A 23,350-nucleotide genomic window follows, 5' to 3' on the forward strand; every position below is an offset into this window, starting at 1 on the left:
CCTACTGTGGTATCTGAGGCGTGAGGAAGAATTATTTAATGAACTCACGACAAATCTGCTGTAATATGGTTGGTGGATCCATACAGTGAACCCTCGGAACTGGAGCCGATGCCTCTAAAAGACGAAGTGCGAGCAACTATTAACCACCTTAAACGGAAGGCTGTAGGTTTTGATGAAATCCCCATCGAGACAATAAAAGCCATGGGGGAAATCGGAGTGGATATACTGCACATCATCAGCTGTTGTCGAATTTGGGTCACTGGAGTTTGGCCGAGCGATTGGTCACATTCGATATTCATTCCACTTCACAAAAAGGGATCAACGAAGAAGTGCAATAACTACAGACTAATTTCTCTCGTATCCCACGCCAGTAAAGTCATGCTGCACATTATTAACACGAGGCACAAGGTTACTTGTCCCGAGAGATCGCCCCCGAACAAGCAGGTTTTGTAAAAGGTCGAGGCACAAGAGAGCAACTACTCGTAATGCGGCAAATCGTAGAAAAGGCCAGAGAATTTAATATTAGCCTATATGTGTGCTTCGTGGATTTCCGAAAGGCTTTTGATACCGTCAAGTGGTGGAAGCTGTGGTTGGTACTGACGGAAATGGGTGTACCGCAACATCTTGTACACACCACCAGACGTCTGTACGAAGATGGCACGGCCGCTGTTTGTGTTGACGGTATTGACTCCGAACGCTTCAGCACATAGGCAGGCGTTAGGCAGGGCTGCATACTATCTCCTCTTTTATTTCATTAACGAAATTGCCGTTGAGGTCGACAGGCGCTCGGCTGTTGATGCTGTGTACACCGATTTTAGCAAAGCGTTTGATCGCGTGAATCACAGGATCCTTTTGCAGAAGCTCTCTGATAACGGCATCGCTGAGCCATTGCTGAGCTGGTGTTCATCATATCTCTCGGCCCGGCAATCAATGGTCGTAGCATCGGGTTTTTTTTCTGACCCTTTCTCGACACCCTCTGGCGTGCCACCGGGATCCCATCTCGGTCCTCTATTTTTTAATATATTTATAAATGACATTGGTGATTGCTTTCACCACTGCAGACATTATCTGTTTGCGGATGATTTGAAGATTTTCAGGGTTGTAAATTGTGCGTCGGATGTGATATTCCTGCAGAACGACATTGACCGCCTGGTTTCATGGTGTTCACGCAACAATATGGACCTCAATCCGGCCAAATGCTATACAATTCATTTTTCCAGAAGAAAAACTAGAACTTACTACAACTACACTATAAACCATAGCATCATAAAAGAGGTCGATAGTATTAGGGATCTCGGCGTAGAAGTCGACAGAGAATTAAGATTTCACGTCCATATTGAGAAGATCTGCTCGAAGGCTTTCAAGTCCCTCGGCTTTGTTTTGCGGAACAGCAGGGACTTTACTAGACCGGAAACAAAAATATTGCTATACAACTCTTACGTTCGTAGCACCCTGGAGTACTGCAGTGTCACTTGGAACCCTTTTTACGACGTGTACAAAAAGAAGTTAGAGAGGGTCCAGAAGCGTTTTCTGTGGCACCTTGCTTTCTCCTGCAATGTTGCTAGAACCATTCAGAGTTACCCGGCGAGGTTAAAGTATTTCCACATGAGCTCTCTTTCGGAGCGGAGACGCACTCTCGATCTATTGTTCCTGCATAAACTTGTTAACGGAGAATACGATACCCCTGATCTCTTATCTCTTCTGAACTTTAACGTGCCGCTGACGTCGACAAGGGCTTCGAAGTTGATGGTGTTCAGGGTTCCCAGATTCTACACCAACCTAGGTAAGAACGCGCCTCTCAGCAGACTAGTTGGGGAATTAAATAATTTACATAACAAGTATTCTCTGGACGTTTTTGCTGGCACTGTTGACAGTTTTAGACGAGAAGTCTACAGCCTTGCTCAATGAGTTTTTTTTCAATTAAGTAATAGTATATTTGGTAGTGAATGTGTAATAATGTAGGGTCTTCATGTAATGTTATATATAGTTTTTCTTTGTTTTTTATATAATGAACCGCTTTTTTTATGCATGCAGTCGGTACCTGTAATTGTGTTAGCATTTAGTGTGAAATCAATGTATATGATACCTGTAATGTTCTGTGCTGATGTATAACATGTTGGTACCCAATAAATAAAATAAAATAAAATAAAATAAAAATTTAATATATACACAGAATATATAATGCGGATAGTTCTTGAAGATTGGGTTAAAGGAATATCCATTTCGATCCGAAAATACTAAACTTGAGATACGCCGATGATACTACCCTCTTGGCGTCAACCAGAGACGAAATCGAGGTGCTTCTTCGCCGGCTGGAGACCACAGCGTTGAATTTTGGACTTGCGATCAATCCTGATAAGACCAAAATGATGATTGTAGATCGTGCTAACATCAACCAACCGGAAGTCCAAAATATAGCGGGATGCGAGGTAGTTAATAGCTATGTATATCTAGGCTCCACTATCACCAACGCTGGAGGCTGCGAAGATGAGATCCGAAGACGTTGCGCCGTGACAAGATTCTCAGTTGAGAGGCTAACAAAGATTTGGAAAGACCGCAGAATAACCAAAAACACAAAAGTTCGGTTAATGAGATGCCTGGTCTTTCCAATCTTTCTGTATGGGGCTGAGACGTGGACGCTGAGGATGCAAGACCGTCGTAAGATTGACGCACTGGAAATGTGGTGTTGGAGACGTCTCCTCAGAATTCCGTGGACCGCGCACCGTACCAACATTTCGATCCTGAAAGAGCTCAAAATCAAGGAGAGACTATCGTCAACAGTCCAAATACGAATCCTCAAGTTCTTCGGGCACATCACTCGTAATGAGGACTCCATTGAGCGGTTGGTGGTGCAAGGGAAAGTCGAGGGCAAAAGATCTCGCGGACGATCTCCAACACGATGGACCGACCTCATAAAATCTGTGACTCACTCCAACATAATGATTGTTCTCACTCTGCGAAACGTGCCATATGGCGTCGCATCGGTATCGCAGGATCCGACTGATGCATGACCACGACCACTCTGTCAAGAGTGTACGAATAGGAAGAAGGTTTTTTTCAGGCCGTCGATAAAATCGGTGCTCTGAACCTTTCTTTTGCTATGTACCTATTTGCGTTCTCCAAATCGTGATTTTTTCTATCCATAATTATTATTTCATAGATTAGCTAAGCTATATTTATTTGTTGTATCAATGGGACAAACAAAGGGAACATCGCCCATACCTGTATGAAACGAAAACTACAGTGTTAAATAAAACTTATTTTAATTTTAATCATGTGGTTATATTTAGTTACAACTTGAGTATTAATTATGGATTTTAATTTAGTTCCTTACATTAATTTTATTGTGTTATTCAACAGGGTCCATTTTATTTCCACCTTCCGATATTTATGTGATTCCATTTTTATTATCTAATATCTACCAATGTGAGCATGAGGCCAGATGAATGGTACCCGTCGCTTATAAATATCAGACATGCGAGGTCCAACGGTTTAATGCCATTTTGAAAATCGAACTTTCGTAATGTCCTTTGTGTGACAATGTGGTTATAATAGCCGGCAAACTTCTTGAGCATTTGTCGACGTAGTGGGGGTAAGTTTGCGCATGGTACACTCACGTGCAAAAACATTATTTACTCTGCGTCATAATGCTATTAAATTATTAAAATCAACATATTATGTATTTATTTAGGGGAGACCGGGGCAAGATGAGATAGCTAAGACAAAACTCGCTGTACAAAGACAATTATACTCTTTAATAAAATTCTTTAAGAAAACAAGTAACACTTATACATTTGTCTCTTAAAATTAATAATTTTATCATGCAAAATCACAGAACTTTTTTGACAAATAATGATTAACGATAATGAGGCGAATTTCCCGTCTTGCCCCGTGGACGGGGTAAGACGGGAAATGCTACGGGGCAAAAGGAGTACGTATTTTAATCGGGCAGACAGCGTTCACAAATGTGTGCCTCGTCGTCTTCTTCATCTACTCCGGCACAGGAATCGTGTGCCCAACCATGGCAAATACTGCAGATAGCCCAACCCTCGGTTGACTCTTAGTATAAGTAACCACAATAGACGCAGGCCCAGTCACCGTCCTCCTCTTCCGATTCGATTTCTTTGGCGAGTCTTTTAGCTTGACGCTCGTTTTCAGTCCTTTTTATTTTCTTATTTCCAACTTTATGTATTCGTTTTTTATCTTTTTAACTCTTCTGTCCATCAGTCTTCATCCGCTTCCGTTCATCTAAAAGTTCATCTCGCATCTGCTTCCGAGCGTATATTGTACATGGGTGGGACATACGTTCTATGGCTATGCTATGCATAGCTCTTGCGGCTGATGTCGGTTCTGGGCCAATCTTCTCCTGCCATGCCAGTTTCTTCATTAAGTGGGTTATCTGTATGATTTCGCTGAACCAACTGATAAGCTTATTACACGAAGTTATTTTCCTGTTAACCGTGCTTCCATAGATTTCACACATTGCGCCAACTAATCTACTTGTTTTGCTGTAAAAACAGTTTTGAATCGTCACAAATTCTTTTTCCCATACTTAGTCGTTACCGGAATCAGTGTCGTCATCCACAGTATCACGAGCTTTTCTTACACGGCGGCGGAACATCATATGTAGCAGAGGCTCGAGGAAGCCCCATCTTGTTATTAAGAACCCATAAGACCCAGAACTTCAGGGTCCCATTTGCCACGATCTGTTTTTCGTTTATAGTTCCGAACCATTGTATCTGAGAAAAAAACTTTATGAGAAAAGCAACGATATGTCTTGCTAATGTAGAAGTTACAACAATATGTACTTATACTTTTTTTTATACCACTAAGTCGGCAAAGAAGCTTACAGTTCACCTGATGGAAAGCGGTTACCGTAGCCTATGGACGCTTGCAAAACCAGGTTGCAATACTATCGATAGGTAAGTAGGTACACAGAAGGTATTATTTAAACCACAAGGAAGGGGCAAAACGGGATAGTATCCCGTTATGCCCCGATCATTGTGCCCCGACCCACATGTAGTCAAATAAGTTGAAACAATTCTAATATTAAATCTTACTGGCGCAAAAATCTAATATGAATTTAAAGTGTTATAGTACTACAACACGCTGAGGATTAAAACATTATATTAATTCAAGTACTTACATTTCTGCACATCAGTTTCTTAACCAAAAACTGGATAAAACACTTGCAAAATCAGTTTTTTTCCTATACAACGCAAAAACGAGATCCAACACGTTCGCTCTGCTCGGATGCACTTGCGCAGTCTGAATTTCGTGCAAATGGCGCCGTTACCGGTACGAACACGATTACCATTCATGGACACAAGCTTATTTCCCGTCCTGCCCCGAACTTCATGTTGCCCCGGTCTCCCCTATATATTTATTAGAACATCAACAAAAAATATAGGTTAATAATTGTAATAATTTAATCTTGGGGTAAAATAGATATTGCTTCTATTAAGTCAAAACTAGAGCTATTGCCAGGTCTTCGTTCAGTTGAAGCGAAGCTGGTATTTGTAATTTTTTTTTCGTTATCATAATCTTGACCATCATCATCATCATCACTGTTTTCATCACCCGAGTCGCTATCATCGTGATGAGTCGACATAGGGCTCATCGGTGTAGTTTACAACTCGGTCGGTTCGGTCTTCTTTTTTGCTATAATTAATTATTTTTTGAAGATATTCGATTCGTAGTAATCGAATGTTACTTTTTTCAATTACCAGCTTCCGATTACTTTCTGGTTTTTTTTCCATCTGAAGCCTAACTCTTTCATAATTCGTCGTAAGCTTCATTCCGAGCCATTAAAATTTATATCTTCTTTAAATTTTTCGAAGCCTTTCTACGATACGGAGTTTCGCTGCTTGTTATGTAGTTATTATGATTACAATCTTTTTATTACAGATTGAACGAAACTATCCATTCTGGTAACTTTCTTCTTCCCTGATCTTTTCTTACCCGGAGTCCGAAACACGGCGAGAGCCTTTAGCTTCGTTAATAATGCACCTAACAGTACTCACTGATGTTTTTCTTGCTTCCGAAGTCTGTTTTACCTTTTCCATATCATTCTTCCCCTGTTTTATAATGAAGCAATATACGTCGTACACAATTTTTCTACCCTTTCTTTTGAATACTACACCAGTTTGTCGCGGCATAGTGTATTTTTTATAAAAAATCAACAAACACTCAACATATAGCAATGGCAACAAAGTCAACAAGCAAATAATACAAATAACGTAACAATTAATAACGACAGACTTTTCACTGTACGCAAGCGTACTTTTGGGAGCAAGCGGAAAGAGGGCGCGGTGCGGGACGCAAGGTTCGACTGATCTACCAATAACGCGCTCGATACGATTTCCCCTGCCGTCGCGCCTCACCCTCACCACCAAAGTGATCTAAAATTCGGTTCTGCGCAGTCAAGGTCATTTGCTCAAGAAGTTTGCCGGTTACTATACTAGAGCTTTACAAGAACTTCTATGGGCCTTTCACCATACATATAATAGCCGGCAAACTTCTTGAGCATTTGTCGACGTAGTGGGGGTAAGTTTGCGCATGGTACACTCACGTGCAAAAACATTATGTACTCTGCGTCATAATGCTATTAAATTATTAAAATCAACATATGTATTTATTTATATATTTATGAGAACATCAACAAAAAATATAGGTTAATAATTGTAATAATTTAATCTTGGGGTAAAATTGATATTCCTTCTATTAAGTCAAAACTAGAGCTGTTGCCAGGTCTTGGTTCAGTTGAAGCGAAGCTGGTATTTGTAATTTTTTTTTTCGTTATCATAATCTTGACCATCATCATCACTTTTTATCACCCGAGTTGCTATCATCGTGATGAGTCGACATAGGGATCATCGGTGTAGTTTACAACTCGGTCGGTTCGGTCTACTTTTTTGTCTATAATTAATTATTTTTTGAAGATATTCGATTCGTAGTAATCGAATGTAACTTTTTTCAATTACCAGCTTCCGATTATTTTCTGTTTTTTTTCCATCTGAAGCCTAGCTCTTTCATAATTCGTCGTAAACTTCATACCGAGCCATTAAAATTTATATCTTCTTTAAATTTTTCGAAGCCTTTCTACGGTACGGAGTTTCGCTGCTTGTTATGTAGTTATTATGATTACATCTTTTTATTACAGATTGAACGAAACTATCCATTCCGGTAAATTTCTTCTTCCCTGATCTTTTCTTACCCGGAGTCCGAAACACGGCGAGCAAGCCAGAGCCTTTAGCTTCGTTAATAATGCACCTAACAGCACTCACGGATGTTTTTGTTGCTTCCGAAGTCTGTTTTACTTTTTCTATATCATTCTTCCCCTGTTTTATAATGAAGCAATATACGTCGTACACAACTTTTCTACCCTTTCTTTTGAATACTACACCAGTTTGTCGCGGCATAGTGTATTTTTTATAAAAAATCAACAAACACTCAACAAATAGCAATGGCAACAAAGTCAACAAGCAATTATAACAAATAACTTAACGATTAATAACGATAGACTTTTCACTGTACGCAAGCGTACTTTTGGGAGCAAGCGGAACGAGGGCGCGGTGCGGGACGCAAGGTTCGACTGATCTACCAATAACGCGCTCGATACGATTTCCCCTGCCGTCGCGCCTCACCCTCACCACCAAAGTGATCTAAAATTCGGTTCTGCGCAGTCAAGGTCATTTGCTCACGAAGTTTGCCGGTTACTATACTTTCCATTCCAACAGTGATTCCAAATATTATTTAGACGTTAACCCAAGAGTTTGACATATTTTTCTACATATCAATTTTATAATGCTCATTACATTGAACAGAATCCTAATTGTTTTTAGTATGGATTCTACACTAATGATAAAAATATTAAGGCAGATGAAAACCAATTTACTATGCATCTCGATTCAACACAAAGATTCATAACCTAAATTCACACTTTTTAAGTAAATGAGCTGGCATTCAGACTTTTGGCTAACGCTGAATATAACTGCTATAATAATCGCCGCCGGTTCGTGCTGTCGCGTACGGACAGATTTACAAATCGGATCAGTTTATAGGCCACTGTTAACGAGAAAATCGCAATGATTCATTATTTCTGAAAACCACTTTTATAGCCGCTGAAATCACGGGGAAATCTAGTTAAAAATAAAAGATTCAGGATATTTATGTTTCAGTTTTGTATTTCGTGGAAGCTAGTATGATACACAGGTAAACCTTAAAATCTTTACAATTATAAAATACAGTATTAAATACAAGGTGTTATTATAATATAGTTCTAATATTTACAAGTCCATAAAACAACTATACATTTTATTTAAATTAAAAATAATTTAATAGACAAACATGGACAGGCAACAAGATTTCAACATTAATTCCTTTTGAATTTTTTTGTTGATTCATTCATTACATCCTCAAGTTTATTCAATTTTCTAGCTTTAAGGAACGAATTACTGTTACTGATACTATCTCCAACTGTCTGTCGAACACAATTTGAATTGGTTACACTTTGGTAATGTACACCATGTTTTTTTTCACCAATAGTCTTGCCACTCTTATTTACTATTAATGTATGCTGAATGTCTTTGACTACATCACCTGTGTGTAACTTAATTGGAATTAAAATTTTATTTTCACTATCACCTTTTTTTATAAGTTCTGGTTTCATTTGCACCAATGATCTATTCTCAATATCACTCGCGATTCTTATAGTTTTCCGCACAATAGTACCATCTGAAGGATCTCCAAAGCTACGTTTCACTAACTCACTAGGTATTTGTTTAACAAACGTCAATGTTGCGGTTTCTAGGTCTTTTTCAGATTTTTTAATGGAATTTTGGTTTCCTCTTTCACCTTCTAAACATTCTTCATTATCCTCAGACTCTATTAATTTACCTTAAAATTAAATGAAGTTAATAATATTGTCAGATACATAGAAACTATCTTTAATAATTAATTATACTTACCATTTAAAGTTGGGAATGTAATATCAGGCAGAGTTAAATGAGAATCTGGATTGTACTTATTCATTAAACTTTTAAGTAAATTGGATATCTCTTCCCTCTTCCTAGTTACCACTATTTCATCAAACCAATTAGTTAACTGTTTTATAGGTAGCGTGTAGTCTGTTATAGGATCCTAAAAATAATTAATGTTAATATTTTGTCCTAAGTAAATACAGAGCTTAAATTTGTGAATATAACTAAATTATGTATACCTTGAAAAACTGCTCAACATACTGTAGTAGATATAGGCCACAATCTGTAAAATTGTTTTGCTGAGGTATTTTAAGGCAACTCCCTTTGATATTGTCCTTATTGAATATTTTGAGAGGAGATACCTATAAATGATTACAATTAGTAACAATAATTATAATTCCTAAAAAAGGCTAGTCACACCAAGCTATGAATATTGCCAAATAGAAAACATTGATATCTTGAAATGATTTGCACACCATTAATGTGAATGGTATTATCATAGAAACCTTGCTTGGGGTGCCAACCCTAACTGCACTAAGATCATTACAATCACATGTAAAATTTAAGAATACATAGGACAAATTTGTAAACATTTTTTTATTTATTGAAAACACAATTTTATGACTGACTAAAATACTTACTTTAACATGGTATTCACAAGTAAGATAGTCTCTCAAAGTGGCTACAACACGTGATCTTGAGGCTCCAGCCAAAGAATCAAATATCAATATGCAGGGTCTAAAAATAATTTATATTACAAAAACTAAATTCCCACAACATCATATAAATTAATAATATAGAAAATAAGGTACCAGTGCAGTTTTTATTTATTTATTTGAAGTTCTGAATTTCCAGAATGTTAGCCTGGAGTAGAATTTTTAAAAAATAAGGTATTAAAATAGTTTAATTTTTATAAAAATTATAAACTGTAGAGTTTCTTGCTTAATTTCTGTTAAAAGATTGTATAAGAATATTTAAGTACTTAGAAAGAAATAGGGTAGGGCAATTAAGAATATTGTTTAACAAGTGTTTAAAATAATGGAATGAGCAATACTCACTGTTTGATTGGTTCATTTTTACTACAACACTGTTGAGGTTCAATTTTGTTCTCCAGTGGACTTTTATCATGTTCATCATCATCAGAATCACATTGCATATCTAAGTCACTTTCCTGAAAACCAATAACAAATCTTTAAGCCCTCCTTCGAATGTAATAATTAATTTTTTTTTTTTAAATTCATTAAATGATGCAACACTATTAAAATTATAGACTATTCACACTAAAATATTTAATTTTGTAATATTTTTATTCTGTTGTATGTTATCTACTATCTGTTGCGGACACTGAACTAATTTATCTTTTAAAAAGAAATCACTTCAATAACAAACACACAAGAGACCTTGGTAGCCAAACATATATATATATTTTTTTTCAGTGACTACGTTTTGTGTTTTATTTGCATATAATATTTGTAAACAAGGTCAATGACAACCTGGTATTAAATGTTTACCAAAGTTCCCCTTAGACAACCAAACGTGATTTCTACACATCTTAAAACACAAGGTCGGCAGTAATTTAATTGTATAATGGTGGCCACACATTTGAAACCCGAATGTGTGGTGGACTCTTTCCAACAGTAGTGGGCTTGATGGTTGTATCTGAGCTTTTAGGTACTAATGATTTTATAAATTAATCAACAAAGGTCTTTTAGATCTTTTATAATTTAAAAGTAGTGTATATTTTTTTAAATAATAGCAAGAAATATAGTAGGTTGTCCTTTTTTTAATAATAGGAACTTAAAGGAAATTAATCAGTTTCAAATCCTCAGTCCAACAGCTCAAGAAGTAAATCTGGCCTTTTAAGCAATTTTAAAATAAGTAAAAAACATACTTCTGCTTCAGCTTCATCTCTTTCACTGAGATTGTCCGAGTCATTACTTAATGTTAACTGTTCCTGTTTTGTCAATGGTGTAATGGTTGTATTACCTATTTGCAAGGACGACCTTCTTTCTGTAATTGCAATTATCAATATAAATTTTAGTAGGATTAGAAAATCTTGCCATATGTATACTATAATCCATACCAAAATCAACCATACCATACCAAAATCTTACAATATGTAAATAAAATTAAAAAACATTAAATAAATAAAATTGGTAATGAATTATCATCATCTTTTTATGTCTATGAATTTTTCAAAAACACTGTATACTGTATCTTTAGATAGGTCAGAGTATCAAATGAAAACAAATAAGTGTAATATTTACCTTTTTTTCTTATTTCCTGTGGTGTAACAGTGCGATTATCTAACATACTTCTGCAGCCATCTAAACTAGGAAAGCAAATAATAGCTACAAACCAATGACAGTTTTCATTAATAGGAACTACAACATAATCTTTTTCAAATATGTTCACATTCTTTGTCCACGTTCTCACTCTAGCATGTCTTTTCTGAGCTGGAGTCAAATTGCTATCCCATTCATGGGGATTTGAGCTCTTGTTGAATTTACTGGGTTTAGTTGTTAGCCGTTTATAAAAAAAAGTACTAAATATGTGAGTCTTTTCTCTCTGATTGTGAGTTAGTACATCATGAACTAAATATTTTAAATAGAAATCTATGATAACGTCATTTAAAAACTGATCCTGAGCTAGGCACATGTAGTCCTCTGTGTTTATTGGTATGCCCCCTTTACCAGGGGGATATATCAAAATCTGTTTGATATCAGGCGTGTTGGAACTAAAAAAGACATGATTTTACAATTAGTTTCAAGTGTCTGTTGGAGTAATTATTTCTAAAGATCATTAATTTAAATTTTATTTATTTACCATCTAACTCCAACTGAGGAAGCACTTAAAGATCTAGTAGCCATTTTAGTAACATTATTGCTTTCTTTGGGGCAAGTCCTTACAAGTATATCATTAGCTTCTCTAGAATTCAGTTCATCAGTAACTTTTCCAAACAGTGTGTTCAGAGCTACCTTTGCTTCTTCAGTTATAATTTCTGGCAGTAATGTTATTCTCCTGTATGGGTCTGTTTTAGACATAGGATCATAATAAGGCCCTGCATAAAAATAAATTGATTAGAAAGATTTACAAAATAAAGTTAATATCAACAATGATTTTTCCATTCCTTGATGATTATAGAAATATAGTAAATAATCATCATTCATCATCATTATCATGCCCTTCTCGCAGTAACCTGGGGTCGGCGCAACATTTTTTCTCCTTCCATACTCTTCTATAATATACCATTTCTTCGCTCACTCCCCTCTTGCCCATATCATCTTTCACACAATCCATCCATTTCTTCCTAAATCTACCTCTTCTTCTATATCCTTCCCCATTCATAGTTAACATTCTCTTACCAACTACATTTTCATTTCGTCTCATTACATGTCCATACCATCCCAAACGCCCAGTTCTCAGCTTCTCTGTCACAGGTGCCACTTTCAGACTTCCTCTAACATATTCATTCCGTATTCTATCCTTACTATAGTAATTAATATAAAATATTTTTATTATTATTATTTACCTTCATTTTCAACCATATCAAGAGCTCTTCTTATGTATGCACTGCATTTGCTCATAGTATACAAGAAGATCACAGGTAATCCTTTCCCAAAATGTACTAATATTTTTACCACTTCCTTCAGCTGTATCTGAAGAGCAACTTCTTTAGATTCATTTTTCAATGAAGGTGCAACTATTTTGATCCCTTTTGATGATATGTATACCTATATAAATACACAATGGCAATCAGGAGATATAAAAATCAATGGAGCCATAATATTTTATAACACATTATTAAATAGTGGAACAATTAATTTATTAATTATGTTTTATGTTAATGTTATGTTTAGTATGTTTTGAACTGTTTGCCATTGACAGTAGGTGATTACCAGTTATTTTGTGAGCGAAAGTCACTTCTCGAGTCTAAAGGGTTAATAGGTTTTTTTTTTTTTTGAGAGAATTACATACTCTGGCCCTAGCAAGAGCAGCACCTTGCAGAATCTATCATCAAATCGGTATCATGACCCACTGAGAAGAGTGAGTGAGAAACTCAGTGGGTTGTGTATGAGCTTGTCTGTTAGACGAGAATGGTGACCAGTGCTAGAATTGAACCGAGTGACGAATCCGACAAGACATATTTTAGGCGACTATGACTTTGTGTTGCCCCATTGTCTGGGTCATATATGTAATAAGCTGGTTATTATCATAAGCAATTTAATACCACAAAATTTTAGCTAGTTCTTAATATCTTTTGTTTACCAATAAATTTTTTGACTAAATTATGTATTTGCTTCATATATATAACAAATTACAAACCTTCTCTTTTGGTGTGTATCTGTAGGAACCAATTCTTATAGTCCTACAATTAAGAGAGGTAACGATGCCTTGAAAACTGCTTGGACTGATTTCTTCTCTGCTACCATCTATTAAACAAATTTATTTATTTTGATATTACAATTTTACATATCAATAAATTTGTATTAAATACAATTTTTTTTGAAAATGTGGGTCTTGTTAAAAAGAATCTATTGTTTGGAATTTAAATTATAATATATTTTATATTATTATTTGAAATTAAAACCTAAAAGATTTAAACGTGGGTTTGTGTTTTTACAATAACTTATTCAGACAAGTATATAGTACTCATCAATATTAAGTTTCAGCTCGATATTGTCGTTTCATACACAAAATATTTATTGCGCGTTTGACAGATAACCTTTACTGTAGGTAAGCAAATATTGATTTTTTTTAAATAATATTTCTCAGATTCGCTCCCCTTTTTTTGTATTAGAAGCGGGCAATATTTCAGAATAACTTAGTAATCAGTAAACAAGTATAATTTGTAACGAACTACAAAAAACACGACTCCTTCGGAGTAGTGTGGCGTGAACATTTGAAGTAAATATTTTTGTGAATTCAAAGTTGAAAAGTAACTCTTAATAACTGTTAGTAAAGATAAATTCCATGATATATATTTAAATATATACACATATGTAAGCTCACTTTGAAATTGATCCATTTTAAATAACTTTACTCCTTCAAAGTTTACTATACCACAACTGCGCACCCGGTTTAACGGAATTATTACGTTTCACTTTGATAAGGGTCAGTGAACATTTTAGAATCATTAAAAAAATATACCCTTCTTACAGCTTGATATTTCTATTTTACGTTTACGCATTTTTTTAACAAAGCGTTTTATTTTACAAATGCGATCACCACACTTAGAGCTCAAAAAACCACAGACAAGACTATTTCGGAATAGAGATGCCCGATCGATGAATCGCACTTTTACAATTAGATATTTTGTAAATCGATGTCAATCTAGATCAAAATCGATTTCTTCCGAAATCGAATAAATTATTTTCATAGGAAAAATAAGGTTGCTTGTAATTTTTTTTTAAGTGATTTTATGACCTGGTAACTAAGACCTTTAAGTCATATCTTATTTTTACGAAAAATGATAATATGCAGTGAAATGAAATGAAGATGATTAATTTGAGACATTAATCAGCTGGGATGAAACTAAATGAAATGAGATGAGATGATCTGGGATGAAATATAAAATATAATCTCAGTAAAATGGTGGTCATTTACTGAGATTTTTTCAGTGGACGGTGGTGGTACCTACCCGCGCGGACTCATAAGAGGTCCTACCACCAGTAATTACACAAATTATAATTTGATTTTTATTACACGATGTTATTCCTTCACCGCGGAAGTCAATCGTGAACATTTGTTGAGTACGTATTTCATGAGAAAAATTGGTATCCGCCTGAGATTCGAACACCGGTGTATCGCTCAACAGGAATGCACCGGCGTCTTATCCTTTAGGCCACGACGGCTTCGGACGCCAATTTTTTTTTTATTGCTTAGATGGATGGACGAGCTCACAGCCCACCTGGTGCTAAGTGGTTACTGGAGACCATAGACATCTACAACGTAAATGCGCCACCCACCTCGAGATACAAGTTCCAAGGTCTCAGCATAGTTGTATAGTTACAACGGCTACCCCATCCTTCAAAACCGAAACGCATCTCTGCTTCACGGCGGGAATAGGCGGGGCGGTGATACCTACCCGTGCGGACTCCCAAGAGGTCCTACCACCAGTGATTACGCAAATTATAATTTTGCGCTTTTGGTTTTTATTACACGGTGTTATTACTTCACCGTGGAAGTCAATCGTTAACATTTATTGAGTACATATTTCATTAGAAAAATTGGTACCCGCCTGCGAGATTCGAACATCGGTGCATCGCTACATACGAATGCACCGGACGTCTTATCCTTTAGGTCACGACGACTTCAAATATTTAGGCGTCACATGATTTTTCACTAAGGGATGAAATTCGGTCTCCGTAAGTCAGTACGCAACAGAGCCTACTTGGCCGACTCTTCCCCATTATCTGCAAGCGAAGTAAACAATTTACTTCGCAACGAAGTGACACTACAAAATTTGCATACGTTCTGTCATGACCTTTGCAAGTTTAGTGTTTGCTCGCGCGGCCCGCATACACTTAAACTATCTCCATGTCATCCAATCCCGTTTCTGCAGAATAGCCGTTGGAACACCATGGTACATGAGGAATGTCGACCTTCACGACGATCTAGCGTCAGAACGCTACTTCGACAAAGCGGCGCGACACACTAACCCACTGATTGTGTCCAGCGCTAATTACTTATTTGACCCAAGCGACGGGTTGCTGCCGTCGCCTGAAACATGTCCTGTCGGATCAACCCGATCCACTCTCGGTGCTTTTATGCCCCTCAACCAGTGGTGTTCGGGGAGGAATTGCTTTACTACCTACAGCGTACAAAATACTGTCTTACGTTTTACTAAGCAGGTTAGAGCCGTATTCAGACAAAATCATTGGGGATTATCAGTGCGGCTTCAGACGTAATCGTAGTACAGTCGACCAAATCTTTACTCTGAAACAGTTAATGGAGAAAAGATGGGAGTATGCACAAAGTATTCATTCGCTCTTTGTTGATTTTGCTAAGGCCTACGACAGCATAGATAGACCGACTCTATATAGAATCTTCACGCGCTTTAAAATCCCACAGAAACTTGTGAGAATGGTGGAGGTTGCTACTAGGGAAAGTAGAATGACGGTACGAGTTGGCGCTTCTCTCACTGATGAGTTTGACTTTGTGACTGGACTCAGGCAGGGGGACGCTCTGTCACCAATGCTGTTCAACCTGGCACTTGAACACGCCATACGGAAAGTGAACACACTTAGTGGCGGAGTGTGGCTCAATGGACAACATAGGGTGATAGGATATGCCGATGACCTCGCTCTACTTGGAGAAAGAAAGCAGCACGTTATAGACGCACTCAACTGCCTCCAACAAGAAGCCTCTCGGATTGGCCTTCGCGTGAGCCACGAGAAGACAGAATATCATCACATGCGTCGATATAAAAACATAAGACGGAAGCGAGAAGACCTAGTTGTGGGAAATACGAGGTTCAAAGGAGTGGCTAAATTCCGGTACCTTGGCTGCACTGTAACAGACACCAATGACAGGGAAGATGAAATCGAAATTCGTATACAAAGTACCCTACGATGCAGTGCAGCCCTACACCCGGTTCTCTCTTCGAAGCTACTAAGCAGGCGCACCAAGATTCGGATATACAAGACTGTAGTCAGACCGATCCTATTGTATGGATGCCAAGCATGGACGCTTACACAGAAAGAAGAGGCAAAAGTTCTCGTGACGGAGCGAAAGGTATTGAGAAAAATACTAGGACCAGTTCGGAAAGAAGACGGTTTTTGGCACGTCCGGAAAAATAAGGATGTGGAGAGGCTTTTTGGTGAGCCAAATATTCTGGGGGAGATGAAGGCACGGAGGCTCGGATGGCTCGGACATGTAGTACGTATGGAGCAGGATCGGGCTGTGAAACGGGTGTACACGGGTGTACCGGAAGGACGCCGCCCCGTAGCGGGGCCCAAGTACCGCCGGTGTGACGCTGTGGAAGGAAATTTACGGGAGCTCCAAGTGTCGGACTGGCAAGGTGTTGCGCAGCGCCGGGATGAATGGCAAAGTTTATTGTCGGAGGCCAAAACCCACGTCGGGGTCATAGCGCCAGCTCAGTAAGTAGTAGTAGTAGTAGTAAGCACCGGTCACAGTCCTCGTCGAATGAACTAACACATAGACAAGCCCATAAGACAACCTACTGAGTTTTTCGTCGGATCTTCTCAGCGGGTTGCAATTCCGATCCAGTGGTAATTCTGCGAAGCACTGCTCTTGCTAAAGCCAATGTAAGCAAATTTTCTCAGGTTGAGTCCGTGAACTCACCTACTCACTCACTCTGAGTAAAACGGATTTAGCCAACCGACATACCCACTGGACTGGGAAATCGAGATATGTATGTATGTTCCATTTTCTTCCACTGCTGTACCTTGCACTTTCCATCTGATCTGCAGCAGTATTTTCTCTTTCCTTAGGTTGTTGCAGGTGTCGATAGAATATGAATAGGGGCGACCACGTATAAAACTGCTTAAATTACAGGGGTTCCCAAACTTATTTTGTCTACTGCCCACTATGAGAATGAATTATTTTTTAACGCCCCCATTTTTTCACTTACTTAAAAATCACTATAGCGAGAGCTCAGTCGGTGTCTAAGAGCCCTCCTAGATGAAATTACAAATTGCTTCCCAAGCCTCTACATAACGCCCCCATTTTTTTTCTGGGTCTCTTACCGCCCCCTTTAGGCCTGCAGCGCCCATAAGGGGGCGTTATCGCTTACTTTGGGAAAGGCTGGCTTAAAATATTAAAATACAATCCTTTGCATCCTTGATTTACTCAAGAATCGACCAAACTGAATTAGTTTAGTGGTAGGTGTGGTGAAGTCGGAACTAGGCCTTAATTCTCTCCAAAAGTTTTTGTCTAAATATACTGAATAATTGTTTTAATACCAGAAATGTCAGTAAATGTTACAAGACAGTAAATCACGAATCTAAAGAATCTGATAAATTCTCAAACAAAATTTCAAAGTATAACTAAATTCTTCATTGTTTCAATAAGCATAGGCATTAAAATAATTTTAAACGAAAGACCGAAACATATTTTTACATGAATAATTTACAACAGATTCCGATTAAATATGCAAGCCTATAGGCGATACAGATAATAGGTAACAGGTAATAATAGGATTTACGATGAGATGACAAGGAATTGAATATTTATAGGTTTTTGTATAGCGGTAAAGAGAATTGTGTTTTATGGTTGAAAATATATGGTATCCAGCTTTAAGCAGCAAATTACATACAACTGAAAAAATCACTGAAATAGCACTAGCGTAGCAAGTGGTATATATGTATGTAGCGGTTGTGAACAGGTTTAGTGCGGCAGGTTGAAAAAAAAAATTAATAGCTTTTAGCGTTAGCTTTGAAATTACGCCCCTTGCCATGATGGCGTCACACTAAATAGTTGCTTGTCGATGACTTTTTCCTCTACAGAGAGTATGTTCCTTGCCTCCACCCTTCATATTTGTAAAGGCGCCATTAATGCAGGGGGATTAATAACTACGTAACGTTTAACATTGTGGATGGCGCCACTTGACGCTATTTTTATATTGATTGAAACACATTGTATGGTTTAATTTATGAAATGGAAACTAAACTATTTTAATAAAAGTATGTTCCTGCTTGATCTATTTAAAAAAATCCCAAATTTCCCAAATGATAATTATGCCTGATATGGAATGAAATAAAAATAAAAAAAACTTCAGTTAAAACTGTTATAATAGTGTACTTACCATCCATTTGGTCCATCCCAATACCACTGTCTGGAGTTCTTCCTTCGATTTCGCTTAGTGATGGCTCTTTCATGGTAAAGGACTGTTCATGCTATAAAAAAAAAAACTACTTTAAAATACAGTGACTTGGATTATAACTTACTGTTATGTCTCAGGAATGTGAAAATAAAAAAATAATGTTACAAATTTGCAAATTAATGGTTATTTAGTTTGAAAATAAATTTGAATTATTGAAACAAAAAAAAGTGTATTTATTTAAATTTATTTATTTTATTTCAGCAAAAATCTGTAAGAACAATCTCAATATCTGTAATAAAATCTCATTGAAATCAATTTCACTATCAGTTTAGTTTAGAGGAGTCAAGGAAATACATGTTTCTATAATTTACTCCAAAGTGTATGTATACAAGTTTCAAATGTCTTTCTGATTAAATTTTTTTAACTGTTTATCCTCATAGATTGCCGTAAATAATTTTTTAAAGCTTATACCTGATTGCTCATCATGGAACTGTTTGAATCTTCCTCGTCAGAACTTAACGTCAGTATCACAGGCTCTGGATCAGGTTGCTTCCCTCTAGGCTTTCTTACTCTCGTCGCTTTTTTCTCTTGCGCAGGCTGTTAGATAAGTTACGTAACAATTAATTACGTCATTTACAAAATATGCAATCTAACAATAATCATTTTACTTTTACTACGGGATTTCAGCAGCTTGGCTTTTAAGCTAAAAGTCAAGCTTTTTAAAATAGGAGATGTTAATCTATTAAAACTACTTTTACGGTTTAATCTTGCGTTTGTTATCGTCATTCTATTATTTCCGATGTTTCGAATACTTTTTAGTTTTGATGGTCACAGACGACCAAGAATTAAAACGTAAAAGTGGTTTTAATTCTGCCTACGACTCTTGAAAGCTGAAAATACTAGACTTACATTAATTTGTGGTATTTAGAAATATATTCACAGGGCTTAGAACAATAAATAGCATTGTATCAGTTTTTTATCTATGTTACATGATGCAAAATTAGAATTCATAATAATATTATGATATAACAAGAATATGTAATATGAAAAAACAAAAAATTGCGTACCGTTTTATTATAAGTTTTCAACGTTGTGGACTTTAATAAATTCAATTTTAGTCCTTCCACACATGAGCTGCAACAGAGGGTTTTTATTCATTTTATTAAAAATAATATTGTAGAGTTTTTACTGTAGTTTTTTAGATATTTGCTTACTTTTGTTTTTCAAGCAACGACTTTTCTGGTTCCTTTTTCTTTTGTTCTACTTTTTTACTGGATATCGGTACGCTTTTAGGCTCTTCAGTAAACACTCGTTTACACCTGAAACAATGTCACTATTATTATCATTGCCATCATTAATTACAATAGTTACGATCGATAGAAAAACGTCAATTACAAAACAGTTACGGATATGTACTTTGAAATTGTATTTTAATATTAATTCAAAATATATTGTATTAACAACAATTTGATTTGGTGGGTTAGTACCATGCGGTCTTATTATTGTAGGGTTAGTACAACAGATAAGTCATCATATACCGTACTTAATATACTGTAATTATACAACGTACTAAACTTTGCACTTGATTTGCTTATTGCATTTAAAGACAAGTGTACGTTCTAACATCTCATAAGTTAAGAATATGGCTCATGGCCTCGAGTAACGTCAGGTGTCGCGATCATGTAATAGAAATCGGAAAAACATCGTGAAATGTAATTCATTCCAAAGCCGGGCGTTACGAGGCAAAATTATTTCCGGAAACACACTGGATGTGCGTATCCAAGTAGCAGTTCCTATTAGTAGGAATGAATTCCGCTCTAATAGTGAACGGCGCGAAGGCAAACACAGATGACAGGACCAACTCAATCTAAGAATGATTACCGCTTGTTCCGAGAGACATATGGTACAAAATACAGACATCCCACCGTAGAGCCAGACGTTCCAAACGATCCATAAAATCGATATATTTGTTGATAATGGCAAGTAATGCTAGTTCTTCTAGCTGAGCGATAGGAGCGATAAGAGCAGTAATCTACGCGAGACCGAACGAATCCTTTGTAAAAGCATACATTTTTGTCCAAATGTGAAGTACAATTTCGTTTTGGTGTGGACACTTCATACTTAGAAGTCAACATGACGTCACCTTTTGTATGTATTCGATGTTTAACAATATTTAAATGAACGACCAATAAATCTCCGAAAGTCCCAGGGATACTTTTTGCACAATTTTTTTTATTTTTTTTTTATTGCTTAGATGGATGGACGAGCTCACAGCCCACCTGGTGTTAAGTGGTTACTGGAGCCCATAGACATCTACAACGTAAATGCGCCACCCACCTCGAGATATAAGTTCTAAGATCTCAGTAGGCTTAGTGCGAGTTTCAAAAATCGAATCGAATGACTCGCATCGAGTGTACGCTCTTCACGGTGAAACGTGCGGAGCTCTGAGTGCGAGTTACTCGATTTGCAGGACGTTTATTCATCTTTAGAAGCAATAATTTTTTCTTTTATGTTGGTAGCATGCAAGTCTTTTTTTAAGGCGTTTAATTGAAATGCCAAGCTTTCTAACGATATTTATAATTAGTCGGGTAATGGGTAATGTACCTGTGCTTAGTGCGAGTTTTTTTAATTACTCAGTCGATGTTAATGTTAAGTTTAATTTGTGTGAGTTTGTATCAGTGCCACCTAGTGGTAAGCTTATGAATCTCATTTTGTGGGAGAGAGAAGGTTTGTTTATGTTGCTGTCTCATGTATCGAATAGCTTTACCGAAGTGAGCCTCTCGATTATTGTGTGCGAGTGCGAGTTACAAATTAATGGATTTTGAGAGTATTTCTTCACTTTCAAGCAAGTTAAGTAGTCACTAAAAATTTTGCCGTGAAACCAATACAATATCAAGATTTTTTCTTTCGTTTTTAATAATAATGTTGTTTTTTAAGGTTTTATCTATTCTAATGGTTTATACACATATATTTTTTCGGTTAGAAAATTTTATAGACGTCTAGCTAGTTGTAAATACATATTAATTCTTTGCTTTTTCATTTAATTCTTATTAAATCATTGCTTTTTTTTAAAGAGTTGTTTGATGAGAGAGAGAGAGCGAGATAGAGTTGTTTTTTTTTTATTGCTTAGATGGATGGACGAGCTCACAGCCCACCTGATGTTAAGTGGTTACTGGAGCCCATAGACATCTACAACGTAAATGCGCCACCCACCTCGAGATATAAGTTCTAAGGTCTCAGTATAGTTACAACGGCTACCCCACCCTTCGAACCGAAACGCATTATTGCTTCACGGCGGAAATAGGCGGGGTGGTGGTACCTACCCGTGTGGACTCCCAAGAGGTCCTACCACCAGTGAAAGAGTATTCTTTATTGTACACAAAATGAATAAATATTGTGAAACATTTTTTCTTGGTCTTATCGCTAAGAGTGATCTCTTCCAGACAACCATTAGATGGGCAAGAATAATTTCGAAATGAATTGCACACTGTGTATCTATCTATTATAGAAATATATACACACACGCACATACACACGCGCACACACACACACACACACACACGCACGCGCGCAATATACATATTTACAGGTACATACGTACAGATTTATATTTATAAATTATATAGAAATTTGAACAATGTAATAATAATTTTGCTTCTTTACACATTTATAAATAAGGATGGATGCTCGTAATAATTTTAGTATATTTGGGCCACCTAATGAAGATCATCAACACTATTACCGTAAATACAATCATTTTATAAACGTTCAACGGGTAAAAGATTAAACCTATGTAAAACATAATTTCTTTGATTAAAAAAAGCTGAAATAATTACCTATTCCAAGATTAATTATGTTAAGTATGTCTAAATATGTAATTACAATTAAATAAATTCTATAATAAACTTCTAATTCTAATACTTCTATTAAAGTTACTAAAAAAATATGTTTATGCTGGGCAGTTTTCGTGTATTTTAAAGGTTACGCCATTACGGCAAAGTTTGTTTACGAAATTGCACCCTTAGAATGGAAGTGGTATAACTAAAAAAATTAAGATTAGTTTTATATTTCAAAACACTTATGTATTATTATTAAGAACCTACATTTTAAGTAGGTAATACGTGCAGCAAAAATGTTGGACTCCTTTTTACGAAAATTGCGCGGACGGAGAAGTACGAAATTTCCCACACTCATAGAGAATATAGAGAAGTAGTGCAGATTGCTAATTTTTTTTTTTTAATTGTGCATAAACAATAAAAAAATAAACTAAATGAATAAAAAAACCTTACACACATTACCATGTATTTGACACACACACACACATGCTTTTATACTTTTTTTGTTTATTGATTTATCAATCTGTGGTCAAATTGAGAATAGATTAATATTTTTTGTCTTTATTTTTCTATAATGTAGCCTTGGCGACATAGAGCAATGATTATTATAGAAATGATGATAATAGAAAGGTGACAATAGAACTATAATAATGTTCAAACTTAAAATTTAAATAAATTATGGTCAAATTTCGACCACTGGACTACCATTAGTAGATAATAATAAAATCATTTATTGCCTTTCACAC

At 36.4% G+C, this 23,350-nt stretch overlaps 2 protein-coding genes across 7 annotated transcripts in view; one reads left to right on the plus strand and one right to left on the minus strand.

Moving 5' to 3' along the window:
- Positions 1 to 45: 45 nt before the first annotated feature.
- On the plus strand, positions 46 to 3,131 carry LOC149500328 (LINE-1 retrotransposable element ORF2 protein; the record flags this gene model as incomplete). Its single annotated transcript, XM_089737051.1, is given in 6 exon segments — positions 46 to 400; positions 403 to 748; positions 2,157 to 2,224; positions 2,227 to 2,934; positions 2,937 to 2,979; positions 2,981 to 3,131. Coding segments are annotated over 6 exon segments (1,551 nt in total), but the record flags the coding sequence as incomplete, so codon positions are not given.
- A 5,037-nt stretch (positions 3,132 to 8,168) lies between these two features.
- LOC114244226 (uncharacterized) overlaps positions 8,169 to 23,350 on the minus strand; it is a 31,473-nt gene continuing 16,291 nt past the window's right edge. For all 6 annotated transcript variants that reach the window (XM_089736767.1, XM_028175979.2, XM_089736768.1 and 3 more), the window contains 14 exons: positions 19,983 to 20,087; positions 19,836 to 19,902; positions 19,240 to 19,365; positions 18,751 to 18,841; positions 13,308 to 13,414; positions 12,514 to 12,715; positions 11,808 to 12,042; positions 11,249 to 11,718; positions 10,873 to 10,991; positions 10,040 to 10,152; positions 9,623 to 9,719; positions 9,221 to 9,343; positions 8,970 to 9,141; positions 8,169 to 8,898 (listed from right to left, as the gene is read on the minus strand). In XM_089736767.1, coding sequence (XP_089592893.1) covers positions 8,375 to 8,898; positions 8,970 to 9,141; positions 9,221 to 9,343; positions 9,623 to 9,719; positions 10,040 to 10,152; positions 10,873 to 10,991; positions 11,249 to 11,718; positions 11,808 to 12,042; positions 12,514 to 12,715; positions 13,308 to 13,414; positions 18,751 to 18,841; positions 19,240 to 19,365; positions 19,836 to 19,902; positions 19,983 to 20,087 — 2,551 coding nt within the window. In that variant the 3' untranslated portion in view covers positions 8,169 to 8,374. The remainder of the gene's footprint in view (positions 8,899 to 8,969; positions 9,142 to 9,220; positions 9,344 to 9,622; positions 9,720 to 10,039; positions 10,153 to 10,872; positions 10,992 to 11,248; positions 11,719 to 11,807; positions 12,043 to 12,513; positions 12,716 to 13,307; positions 13,415 to 18,750; positions 18,842 to 19,239; positions 19,366 to 19,835; positions 19,903 to 19,982; positions 20,088 to 23,350) is intronic.

Source organism: Bombyx mandarina, chromosome 22, assembly GCF_030267445.1.
Source record: "Bombyx mandarina strain Sakado chromosome 22, ASM3026744v2".
NCBI lineage: Eukaryota > Metazoa > Arthropoda > Insecta > Lepidoptera > Bombycidae > Bombyx > Bombyx mandarina.